The sequence below is a fragment of the Artemia franciscana genome, chromosome 12, assembly GCF_032884065.1.
Source record: "Artemia franciscana chromosome 12, ASM3288406v1, whole genome shotgun sequence".
NCBI lineage: Eukaryota > Metazoa > Arthropoda > Branchiopoda > Anostraca > Artemiidae > Artemia > Artemia franciscana.
Genome location: NC_088874.1, coordinates 6,684,654 through 6,698,327, shown reverse-complemented (window position 1 = coordinate 6,698,327; position 13,674 = coordinate 6,684,654). Strand labels below are relative to the sequence as shown.

At 34.0% G+C, this 13,674-nt stretch overlaps 2 protein-coding genes across 4 annotated transcripts in view; one reads left to right on the top strand and one right to left on the bottom strand.

Annotated features, from left to right (window-relative positions):
* LOC136033615 (gastrula zinc finger protein XlCGF57.1-like) overlaps positions 1–5,683 on the top strand; it is a 58,317-nt gene extending 52,634 nt beyond the window's left edge. Inside the window, exons 8-10 of one of the 3 annotated variants that reach the window (XM_065714407.1) lie at positions 348–419; positions 1,721–1,878; positions 4,908–5,683. In XM_065714407.1, the coding sequence (XP_065570479.1) occupies positions 348–419; positions 1,721–1,878; positions 4,908–5,295 (618 nt within the window). In that variant the 3' untranslated portion in view covers positions 5,296–5,683. The remainder of the gene's footprint in view (positions 1–347; positions 420–1,720; positions 1,879–4,907) is intronic. The other 2 variants (XM_065714405.1, XM_065714406.1) reach the window with 2 other exon arrangements.
* The window catches only part of LOC136034172 (uncharacterized), a 341,873-nt gene that overhangs the window by 180,140 nt on the left and 148,059 nt on the right, over positions 1–13,674 (bottom strand). The gene's annotated exons all lie outside the window — the stretch shown is intronic.

Below are 13,674 nucleotides of genomic sequence, written 5' to 3'. Positions count from 1 at the left end.
GCTTGGTGCTGCGGTGAGTTGTTAGTAGAAGTAGTATTATTGGTTTCGATAAAATAAATCAGGAGATTTGATTCGTATCATGGGCAATGAAAGGGAGCTTGAAACTTTTGGGTAATTCAAGAATTGCCGCAATATCTCTTCAAGTGAAAAAATTTTAAGTTTATTTTACATACACTTTTTTTCAACAATACGTTCTTTTAAATGAGTGCAGTTTGGGGTTAGCAGAGGGTGAATATTCCTGGCCTTATTCACATATTGGTATGAATTTTTCTACTTTTCTATAATTTTTGTGTAAGTTATCTGTATGTATTTTAAAGAAATGTACAGCGATATCTTTTTCCTTCCAGAAGCTCACTTACCACGTCAGGAAGCACACTGGAGAGAACCTCTTGGCTTGTACCCATTCCAAGTGTGATAAGGTATCAGTTATTGCTCACTTGCTATTTTACTGAACCCTGTTATTTATTTCCGTTTGCTAAGTTGTAAAATAATGGAGTTGGCCTATTCGAAGTTTTGGTAAAAAAATTAAATATATATATTATATATATAGATATCTTTCTCGCTGTCTCTCTCGTTAATTGCTTCTTTCTCAATTTCTTCTCTCTCTTTCTTTCTTTCTTTCTTTCTTTCTTCTTTTTCTCTCTTTCTTTCTTTATCTCTTTCTTTTTTTCTCTCTCTCATCTTTCTATTCTTTGTCTAAAACCAGAAAAGAATTGTTTACTCTAGAAAGGTACATGTACTTGCTTTCTAATTACACAACTGGAATTCCAAGCATACACAAAAATGTGTTACATTTTAAATTTGGTTTATGGTTTGTTAACGATGGAATTTCAATCACCAAATTTTTTTTTCAAACACCCAGAAACTCTGCAAAGAAGAATGAGCCGTTTCGACAGAAACTCCTCTCGGCGTCTAAAAGGAAAAATATTAATATATTAGTTTTGTCAAAAGTGGACAAGTAGGTCTACCCTTTGAGCAATGGTATCATTTTTCTTCACTTTTTCATATTTAGGGATTCTAATTCAGTAAAATCTGAAAAGTAAACCTTATTAAAAATGCCTTTTTACTAGGCCTATATGTCTAATGCTAGTCAAAGAGCCTTGTGGATAGCAGCCATAAAAAATCGTAGCTTGTGCTGTTTTGTGAGGAGTGGAGAAAAAGGGATTTGCCCCCTTCCCACAAAGTATTATGCTCCCCCCTTCTTGCATAAAAGGAAGACTGGTTTTTGTACTTTCAAGTCGATCTCTAAGTTGTGAGATTCGTATAAGCACCAAGCTATCTATAAAGTTTGTCAGTTTTCAATATAAGCTACTGACTGTGTGCAATCTCTTTAATGAGGTTTAGTTCCTTGGGTAAAAAACAAACGTGCTCATTGTTTAGCCCCCGGAAACCAACTGACTGATATGGTGTCCGCTCTCCAGACACTCTGACACTCATACTATAGCCTCTATAAACCTCACGTAATAGTTTTCGGATTTGCCGTTTGCTGGCTGGCAATTAACGACACCATTATATAAAGTCGAAAATTTTTGGTGTTAGCATCTTCTTTTGTGTTTTCAATTTTACAAAATACATTTAATTGTTTAGGAAGCTCTTCTAATGTTTAAAAAAACAGAATCAGTTTTGTTCTCGCTTCCACATTTTTTTTTTTGAATATTTTCATAATTCTTAAGACAAATCTTCTTTTGATTTTAATTTTTCTGCTTTCACCTGTTTTCAGAAATTTACTTACCCTGCTGCACTACGGGATCACTTGCTTACCCACGATACAGAAGAGGGCTATTGTACACTATGCCAAACTAGTTTCCTTAATGCTCATTGTCTACGGCGCCATATTAAAGATAAACACTGCGCTGGAAACAATATCAAATGCCCGGGGTAAGTGTTCTGCTCTCTTTTAGCGTTTTTAACAAGAGTTAGTGAAAGATAACACGCTTTATTAGCCAGAATAGCAAATACTAGCCCTGGTAAGTCATATATTCGGTCAAATCAATACTAAATACTCACAGGCAAATCCATAAAATAAACTAATCAAATCGACATTATTAAAATGTTGAGTAAAATCGTCATTATTATCTAACATATAAAATCGCCATTATGTCGAGTAAAATCGTCATTAAAATGTCGAGTAAAATCGCCACCTAAATCGTCATTATTAAAATATCGAGTAAAATCGTCATTACTATCTAATATCTAAAATCGTCATTATGTCGAATAAAATCGCCATTAAAATGTCGAGTAAAATCGCCACCTAAATGGTCATTATTAAAATGTCGAGTAAAATAAGCGACAAATGATTTAAGATACCTCCGGGACAAGGAGCTTGGTAAAACGTTAATTGTGGACAATTCTTTTTGATTATTCGGAGTCTAGTGTTCGGTTCTTTAGTACTATGTTACTCAAGGTCAGGCTATTATCCCTGAAGAGTTGGAGAGTTCAGACATTTTAGCCCAAATTGATATGTTAACTCATTGATAGTGTACTTCGATATTCTACGACTTAGGTCCAGCTAATTCAGGTCCTACATTCAGGTCCAGATAATTCCGTGCATCATCGTATGCTGAGTAGATGTGTCCAAGTATAGTTTTACAGCTATTTTTGTACCGTCTCTAATTTAAACAACAGCACATGTCTGCTGTATTCAGGTCCAACACATTCAGGTCCAGGTCTGCTACATTCAGGTCCAACACATTCAGGTCCTACATTCAGCTCCAGCTAATTCCGTGGATCATCCTGTGCTGAGTAGATGTGTCCAAGTATAGTTTTACAGCTATTTTTGTACCGTCTCTAATTTAAACAACAGTACATGTCTGCTGTATTCAGGTCCAACACATTCAGGTCCTACATTCAGGTCCAGGTCTGCTACATTCAGGTCCTACATTCAGCTCCAGCTAATTCCGTGGATCATCCTGTGCTGAGTAGATGTGTCCAAGTATAGTTTTACAGCTATTTTTGTACCGTCTCTAATTTAAACAACAGTACATGTCTGCTGTATTCAGGTCCAACACATTCAGGTCCTACATTCAGGTCCAGGTCTGCTACATTCAGGTCCAACACATTCAGGTCCAGCTAGTTCCGTGTATCATCGTATGCTGAGTAGATGTGTCCAAGTATAGTTTTACAGTTATATTTGTACCGTCTCTAATTGAAACAGAAACACATGTCTGCTTCTCTTTGACCGTTCCCTTGACGCTGAAGTTTCAATTGATTTTTATTAAAGATGGGGTACATTACAAGAAATCCAGGTCGTTTTTATTCTCCCCCCTCCCATATATTTTCTAGACATTTGTATAAAATGCCACATTTTTGAACTTGTTCTTTTTTAAGCAGTGTACGAATTAAACTTTGATGTTGAGAATGGCGTGGGGAAAGTGATTACTGTTTTTTTTTTTTACTAAGGACATTTTTGTTTGCTTAAGATTTTAACAGCGCATATAAGCTATCTACTTTATGTTTAACTTTCTTTGTTATTGCTTCTGTAATTTATTATTATCAATTATTTATTTTTAATTTGCTTAATTAACATAATTATATTAATTTTAACAAACAACAAAGAGAGATAAAACTCAACAACAACAAAAAAATAACCTCAAACGAGACTACGGCCAGTAGAGAGAAAAGAGATGAAAGACTAAAATAACGCGTATATTTCTCCTGTATCTAAACTAGGTGTCCTCAACACAAGATAAAAAGCAAAAAACACTAAACTAAAAACAAATAAAAACCTCCACCAATAATACTTTGAAATTTTCTCTAACCTTTACTTTTTTTTTACGCAATACTGCGTTAGAACTCGAGCAGGGGAAAAAACGAGTACAGTTTGTTTCCCTACACTAATATTTGGTTTGTTTACAAAAAAAAATCGATGCATGAATTTGGAATACTGGTGATTTATATATTGGTGGAGGAGTGTGTATAGCTGTGTTGGGCTCAGGTAGCTTGACGGTGCTGTGAATCTTTAGTTGTAGTCGAGGTCAATGCGGTATCCATGGGGCTGGTGTTCTGGGTTTTAACCCCGCTACCCCCACCCATAAATCTCTGCCCGATTCGTAAAAACGAAACAAATGGCAAAATAAACAAATTTTTGATGTTTTTTTCTTTTGCAAAACCCTCTCTGAAAAAAAATACCCCAGCACTCGCATCCATCGTTGTATAACCGAACACAAAGCTATGATAAGGATCCAAATACTGTTAAAGACTGGTAGGACGGTTTGAAAAGCCTATTCCCGAATATAAATATTACAGCTGGGCCTGGTCAGCAGACACACGCTCCTAGATATCAGAATCATTTGACGCTTAGAGGACAAGGGTAGGGAGTTTGAACCCCCCCTCGAAATGTTCGTCCGGTCTCTGAAGTCCCTTCTGTTTCAAAGCTCTTCCTGGTTCACGGTGGTCTTTAACAACTCTTGCTACGTTATTACTTCTTAATCTTGCTGCAGCAACAAAATTTGAATTGTTTTATAGTTTCGTATTAACCAAGAGTTTTAGTATTCTCGGTCATCTTCGGTTGACTGAAATTCCTTTTGTCCATTCTCGACCGGTGGTTTCCTAGAATCAGGTCTCTAATTTTATCAGTCTTTTGTTTCTGCTTGTTATTTAGGTGCCATTGGCCACTTTATTCCCACATTCCCTCATTCCTTTTTTTTAAAATATGCGCCAAAATTCCAGTTCAGTGCAGATTTGTGTTGGAGCCCTATATTTGTTTACTAAATCGTACCAAATTTATATATTTTTAACGTGTGCGAAACTAGCTATTGTTTATTGCATATTGCCCCCCCTCCACTCAGTTATATTTGGTTAATCCTTTAGCGAGACTTAAATTTTGAACCATCTTTAGTGTTCTTTTTTTCTAAATTCTTAACATTAGTGTTCTAACTAGTCTAGTTAGTGTTCTTATTTTCTTTTAGATGTACGCAAGTGTTTGCAGATGATTCATCATGTCGAATGCATATTGTCATCTCGCATCTACAAATAAAACCGTATCGTTGTATAATTTGCAATACAAAATATTGCAGAGATTTGTCTATGAAAGACCATCTAAGGAAAATTCATAACATTGATGATGAAGATTTATCATCTGGGATTTATGTAGAAACTAGAAGCCTTGACAGCATAGATTTTATTGGTATGGAGCCAATATTGTTGACAGAAAACACTTTCGATAATTCTGCTGAAGTTTCTGAAGGTTCAAGTTTGGAATGTGATTTCAGAGACCAAATGAATAGTACTACAGTTAATTGTAGTGAGGACATGTTTTTGAATCTGATACCAGATGTGATTTTAAGTGAAGCTTGATATTGGTGTGCATCCTCATTTTTACTTCCCAGCACATTCCACCCTTTCAATTGATTCCGGTTAAAAATGACAGGGAGGGGAATGACCTCTTTCTCCTTTCGCAAGTTCTAAATGATTTTACTGTGCCTGTTGTAAATTTGTAATTTTATTTTTGAAAGTTTTGTTGAAAGTTTGGTTAAGATACGCTGGTGCGTATCAAGCACTCCGTCTGGGGAGAGAAAAAGGCTACAGTCGTTTGTTGCAGGGGGCGGGGGGTGGTTTCTTGCTTTCATGTAGTTTTTTTCCCCTGTAATTATAATTTTTAGATATGGAAGAATAAAAATAATATTGGAAATAAGCACTTGCGTGAGAAAAAGAAGATTTCTAACTCCATGTAAGTGTTGTGAGTAAAAAAAAAAAAAAAAAAAAAAAAAAAAAAAAAAAAAAAAAAAAAAAAAATCTGAATTATCAAACTTTCAGCTTTCCAGTACATTCCTCTAATGAAAAGTATGACCCTTCCTATGTAAATCTACTCTTTTCATTCAACTTTTCTATATAAATCTGCTGAAGTTTCTGAAGGGTCAAGTGTGGATTATTATTTGAGGGATCCAATTAGTAGTTGTGTAGTAAATTGTAGTGAAGACATGTTTGTGAATCTAATACCTGATGTGATTATAAGTGAAGTTTGATGTTGGTTTGGATCTGAATTTGTATTTCCCAGTACATTCCACTCTTCCAATGGATTCCAGTTAAAAGAGACAGGAAGGAGAATGACCTCTTTCCTTTTCCCCAAGCTCTAAATGATTTTACTGTGCCTGTTATGAATCTAAAATTGAATTTTTGAAATTTTGTTGCAACTTTGGTTAAAACACAGAGGTGTGTAATCCAGTAATCCAGAGAGGATAATTGCAACAGCTGTATCGAGGGAAGGTAGCTTCTCTTGCTTTCACGTAGCTTTGTCCCCTTTTTATTTTCTCGTCAATATATGGTAGAAATTAAAATGACATCATGTAGTAAACTGCGAAAAACAACATTTTAAACTACATGTCCATGTTTTGAGGGGGGAAAATTTTAAGTAGTAAACTAGCAACTTCCCAACACATTCCATTGATTAGAAATCTAACTAGACTACTTTAAGTATCAACGTAACAAAATTTTCTCTAGGATTTGTAGCAATTTCTTGACCTGTGATTTTCTATGAGGACTTTAGCCCATCGCCCCCTCTCTCTGGGCGCATGCCTGAAAAAACCTCACAGACATAACTATAGGCTAAAAATATCTTTAGTTTTTGTAAGCATGAAAATTATGTAACTCATATGGTGCTTAAAGGCAAGTTCCAGTAAGTCTCATTATTCTCTATTCACAAATGGGCTATTGAAAAGTCTGACGTATGAATTGAAACTTTCGTTATTAGATTTTGGAGATCATGTAAAACTGCTGGTTTTCTTACTGTTATACAGATTTGCATTCCTCGCCATCTACAAAAATGCGGTAAATTAGCATTTTCGCTAGAGGAAAGTCGTAGAAATAATTCTTAGAAACTTAGAATTTTATAAATACATTCAGAATTCACCATTAAATTGGGCAAAGTTTATCTTTTGATATTTTCATACCAATATCACCTCTAAGCCCTCATTCCTTTTTTAACGCTGTTTTTATGAGGCATGTTTTGGCTGAGAATATTTAGCTGATTCCTTAAGTGCTTTAACAATATAAATTTTCTTTCATACTGTCACTGTCACTCCTTGGAATTTTTCTCAAGATCCATATGATTATATTCCATATATAAATATATGATTTTCTTCCAAGGATTATATTTCTAAGCTTGAATGTAGACATATTAAAATAATAACCTGAAAAACACATTAAGTATAATTTTTGTGATTATTTGATAAATAGTTCTTTTTTCAAATCTTGAGTTTTTTTTACAAGTGAATTTTGGCTCTTAAGCTCTCAGTAGCCGCTGTACTTCCGAGTTATTGCTGCCTCCTCCCCCAAAATGTGGGAGGAATGAGAGGGATGTCCATTACCTCTCGCTAATTTCAATTTGGATGTTAAACGGAACTTTTACTGAAATTTATTTCCTGTGTCTGAGAAGTTAACTTTTATTTCTCTAAGGAGTTTACTCTAGTCTCGTTGCAATCTGACTAAAAGCAACATTAAGACTTGGTAGTATACGATGGTTGATACCGATTCCCTTGTACTAGGTCAGGTTTCGAATATCATAGACGGTAGTTCAAAGAGATGGATTTGACTAATGGTTCTACATGTATATTGAAACAATGTGGCGAATATTCAGTTGATACATCATAAATTGAATTTAACAACATTTTAGATTAGTCTAGACTAACAGATTATAGATTAATAGACTATCTAGTCTAGGTTAGTGTTAATTCAACATTCATGAAAATCTGAAAGACCTTACCGTATTTCCTTCATAAGTGAATAAAAATAAATTTTGAAGAAAAAGTTATCTAGAAAATTTTTACCTCTATCTCGGGGAAAAATATGCATTCTTTCAAATTTTATTTTGTTCCCAAGCATTCGTCTTTTAGTTTTATATTTTCACAGGTTTTGGGTTTCCATGTTTTTATTTCCAATATCCTCTTTTATCACGCATCTTTGCAAAAACCTGACTATTTTTGGCGAACAAGAGATGGATGTCTGTGTTTAGAACTGATGTTGACATTACCTTAAACAATGGATTTAGCTGGGTAGCAGGGCTTTGGGCTTGACCCCTCTCCCGACATCTAAACAGTAGGTATGGTTTATTTTATAATTTTGGAAATTTTTCATAATTGTAGAGTTTTCTTATAATTCGAGGAAAAGTTTTGAAAACCTCCCGATCACCATTCCCTCCCCCTCCAGAAAAAACTCAACATATGCCTATGGTATCCTTATAAGGTGTCGAATAAATTTATGTATCAAACATTAATAGACTTTGGTGAGAGTTGTGATACATTGAGAAAAATTGAATGTCCCAAGCGTCTTGATTACTAACTAAAATAATGGATGACTGACTGTTCAAATTGACCCATCCTGCTTTGAAGGGTGGGGGGGGCAGGAATAATTCCCGCCGTGACAATTTAGCAAATGTCGTTTGAATTACTGTAGCCAACTTAACGAGCAAGTCTTAACGAGCAAATTTGATGATTTGAAATTTAAATTTTGATTTAATGAGCAAATTTGAAATTTAAAATGATTTACCTGTAGATCTTAATAACCTTTGTCAAGAACACAGCTGTAATGGAAAAACAAAATACTTATGTAATTGGATTATTTATTTTAAGATCTTTCCATTCATTTACCCAGAACCGTGATATTGCTTTTATTTTTTTGTTCGAGAATGATCTGAACGCAGTAACAAACAGAAAATGTTTCTTATTCTTGTATCTTTCTTGAATGTTTCCATCGTATTTATCAGAGTGAAGAAAATTTCAGAAATTTGCTTCAATAGATAAATAAATATGAATCTCATCTTTCAAATTATAGCAAAATTGTCACCAATTGTTGAAAATATTAAATCCCGTAGACAAATTATATACCCAACAATTTCACAGGAAACAGAAACATTTTTTAAAGTGCTAGTGGATCAGTCTCTCAATAACACAAAACGGATGTGAAAATGGCTCCCGAAATGACACTAGTATTGACTGTTTATGTCAAAAGAAATTTCACACTATGTACGTAATTCTCTTTGCTAAGTGGCTATGTTACATTGGGTTAAGTCTGAATTTCATATTTAGACAAATCTTTTCACGCTCGGCTTATGTAAAAATCTGTAAAACCGTCATAATGTCGTCATCTATAATCATCGCCGTCATCGGAAGTAAACTATTAAAACGTGAAATGGAGATGAAGATTCAAGCGTGAAAGGCTTTCTAGGAAAAATTTGATTAACTTATTTTCAAAATTTTTCAACAGCTCATCCAGAAATTCCATTTTTTGCCTCTATGTTGGCTTTTCCTTAACGTAACATAATATTACGTAATGTGAAGCTATATGCAAAGCTCGGGTCTCTTGACACTGCCTGCATTACAGACAAAATGTACTCTGTAAGATTACGTGATTTAACGTTAAGTTTGGAGTTCTGCTATTGTGGAAGGTTCTACCACGCGGTGTGAAAGCACCCTAGCTGAGTGGTGTCCATCCTATTTTCCTATTCATGTAAGCCATGTTTCTCTGGGTTATCATTTCATTCTGCTACAAAGGCTATCGTGACATTGAATATTCTACAACAATAATTTTTCTCATGTCTACCGTAAGGTAGAAAGACCGTTGTCTCAGCGTGTCTGGATTTACCACTGAGGCGCTTTGAACAGCGCAGTTAAAAATTTCGCTTGCATTTATTTTTCGAACGATGTTACTAAAATGTACCTTTGTGTTTTTTTTTATCTTTACCTTTTGCACAGTATTCTTTATGATTCGTCTACTTTTCCTGGTAATGTTTATAATGATATGCTTGCTTATGTATATTTTTTAAATTTGTTCCAAAATTTGTATATGTGTTGTCTAGATGTCGGTATTGTTCGTTATGGTAGCGAACAGAACAATTTCATGGAACCCAATTTTTAACCTTCTTCAAGTTTTACGTTTCTTAGCATGCGAGGTCTATACACAGTAACCGTCATAAGTAATTAGCTAGAGCCGGACAAGAGTCGAATTTTGCTTCGGCAGCCGATATTTGTGCCTCTCAATGAAAGAGCTTCACTGATTAAGTGATCTGGGTGATATTGAAGTGAATTTACGCCTGCAGGTTTTTTTTTCTTCTCTCATCGGACAGTACAACACCAACATACAAAGGGTGGGTGAGGATTATCTAGTTACACTAACTGATTTGCCAAAAGAAGTTGTTGGATTTCAGCCAAAGTTAGTCAGAAGTAACAATTATTGTCCTTACTATGTATTTTCAGAGTTTATGATTAACTTGACCTATGTGGGGGAGGAAGAAAAAGGGTATTCCTGTCATAAGCAGATTTACTAGAAGGAAACGTGAGATCTCAACCACAATTGGCGGGAAGAGCTATTCTGTTCGTTATCCTTTTTTACTGTTTGTAACTGATCCAACCTCTTTGGAAGGTGTATCAATTTATATTCTTAATAATAAGCCCACTGTAGAGGAATATATTTTTGCTTCTTTTATGCATCAGCGTTGAAAATTTCTGTTCTGCTGCTGAAAGTTGCGTTTGAGTATAATTTTCCTGATTGATGTTTTGGTATATATGTAACATTTGCTGTTTTTTTCATATGTCTATTCGAAGGAGTTTTTTTGTAGTTTTAAGAAGACAAGAGAATGTTGCCTTGAACAAGACGTATTGGAATGCACATAGTGATTAAAAGACGAAAAGAGACATTACTGTCCATACATCCCTGCTATAAAGTATGCTTCAAATCCCTTGGCTTATTTCTGTGACGCATAAGCCATTCACATTATTCCTTATTTGTAGGGAGAGAATTAATTCTAACTTTTTGAAACCACGTTCTTATACATTAGGTACAATGTATAGCACTATTTTAAGCCAAAAAAAAGTTCGCAATACCTTAGTGGCTCTATTGTGTAATGTTTCAACTCAGCAAAAGAACGATGATTTCTTTGTCACTATCTTTTTTGCAAGTAAATTCTCTGTTTTTCTGTCTAGCAAAGTTGATTGGTCCTTTTCGCCTGGCTAAATCTATTGTTTTTGTCACAACTTAAGATATCTTATTGTATTCTCGTTTTGTCTCTTTCTTCCTTTTTCTTAAGAGTAATCCATTCGATTAATACTTTTATGCTATTATTTTTTATAATAGATATGCCCTTTTCATATTAATAGTCTTTTAAATTCTCTGTTTCTCTGTTTAGCAATGTTTCTTGGTCCATTTTGTTTGGTGAAATCAACGTTTTTTTTATCACATTTTTTTTTTTAATTGTGTTTCCTTTGTAGACCAACTTATACGTCTTTTCCTCCTTTTTGTTAAGAGTAGCCAATTCGATTAAGATTTTTATGTTTTCTATTTTTATGATATATTTGTTTTTTTTAATGGTAATGGTCTTGTCAAGGTTTAATCCTTTTGTTTTTTAATATATATGAACGTTGTGGCATAATTTTGATACCATTTATAGAAATTTCGAATTATGGCAGTGTATTATACTTTGGTTCTAGTTAATTTTCTCTTTATTTATTTCCTGTTTTTTAATTCAAGGTCTTTAAAAAATAGTTGAGTCACCCAAATGACATTTCAATAGCATGTCAAAAACGGAAGTTTTTTTAGGAACTAAGTATCAAATAACCCCCTTGGGCCTGGTCCATCCCTCAGAAAAATACTTGCTCTTGACCCCATCTCCGAAGGTAAAATCTGTATGCACCCCCATGGCGAGAAGTCGATTGGTGAGCATTTTCAAATAATTTCGACTATGCGTGAAACAAATCTCAAATTGTCGTTCTTCAATTATTTTGCTGAGAGATTTTGCAAATGCTGATTTATTCGAGACATGGCCTTCTTTTGGGTACCTTTGATGAGAAGCATCGCCCTCATCCCCCTCACCTTGCTGTCAAATAGTAACTGTCTTCCTTTTAATAGTTATCAGTATGAATTCCAAATATATACCCTGAAAACCTAAAATACACAGGAATAGGGTTCAATACCCCTAGGCTTTGGTTGGTGATAATTTTTAGCTCGATGTAAAAAATTCGAGTTTCTTTTGAAACACAAACTTTAGAAGTTATTCATTTTGGAACGACGATTTCAAATCTTGCTTGAATGAAAATATATTATGAATGAAAATGTGTCATCCAATAAAAAAAATATTTATCATTATTAGTTTTTACAACATCTCTATAAGCATTATTCTGTGTTCTAATAATGTATTTTCTCTATTTCAATATTTGTTGAGCGTTATGTCACAATAACGCTAAAATATAGCTAATAATAATAATATATTATAATATAATAATATATTAATATAATTGATATATATATTAATATTATTTAATTATTTATTAATATTATATTAATATTAATATATTATATTAATATATAATTAATATATAATTAATATACTAATAATAATATATAATAATATAAAATATAGCTAATTATGAATGAAAATGTGTCATCCATTAAAAAAAATATTTATCATTATTAGTTTTTACAACATCTCTATAAGCATTATTCTGTGTTCTAATAATGTATTTTCTCTATTTCAATATTTGTTGAGCGTTATGTAAGAGCTAAGCTATAGTCACACTTGTGGATAAAGACAGAATTCTGCATGTTGCAGCGTCAATAATTTATCCCTTGCATAATTAGGAGACTTGGTCTATGCTCAATTTTCAAGCGAGATTATAATGATTGACCAGTCAGATTAAAGATTTAAACTATAACTTGCTCGCAGTGGCAGTTTCCCTCTCTGCATGTAGAACCTAGTAAAGAACGAACCACGACCCATAATAACCAAGATTTAAAAATGCGTTTTAAAAAGCATTCTAGTAGGAAAAATTGTCATTTTTAGTTGATTTAGGAATGATAAATTTTATTTTGATTATTAAATATGGGGTTGGTTATTGGGAAAATGGGACAACATCGACGTGTTTGACCTGCTTTTTACCTTATAACAATTTTTGTCTTAAAGTAATAAGGACATGAAAATAAATCTTCGATCTTATCAACCTGGTTATGGTAGGGGGATGTCGTAAAGAAAGATTAAAGGACAATATTGGGCTTCCTGGGAGAATATAAAGGAAGAAGCTTTGAATAGATTGGGATGGAAGAGGAGAGTGCGTAATTGTGTCAGCCTCACCTAGGTTGGTGCTACAGTAAGTTGTTAGTGATAGTAGCGTAGTAGTTTCCATACATGAAAACCATTATTTTTTTAGTTTCGTCTTTTGGTGGTTTCATCAATATATCATAGGTCGACGTTGGCACAATATATTTTTTTTTATATCTTAGATCACGGCACTTTTTATCGAAGGGGTTGTCATAGAAACTTCGAAAAGGACTTGTTCAATTGGAAATTAAAATACCTAGTGCCCTATTTAATGGTTGAAAGTGATTGGAGGTCAACTAAGCCCCCCCCTCCGCCCACCATTGTCCCTAACACATCCAGTGAGAATTTCGATATCGCTGTTTTGTTCAATGGTGCCAAAAGGTCCGTAAATTATGTCTTTGAGGATGACAACTCCCCCACAGCCCTCAGGGCAAGGGTTGTAATTTATCCACTGGTGGCATATAAGGTTTATATATGAAGGAGGATCGTATAACCTTTGAAGGAGGCTCATTGGATTGGTAGTCGAAAATTCTAGCGCCCTTTTTAAGATTCAGAGTGATTGGAGGGCAGTTACCCCCCCCCCCCAAAAAAAAAAAACATGTCATAATATCCCAAAATGCATCCAATTGAAATTTTAAGATTGCAATTTTATT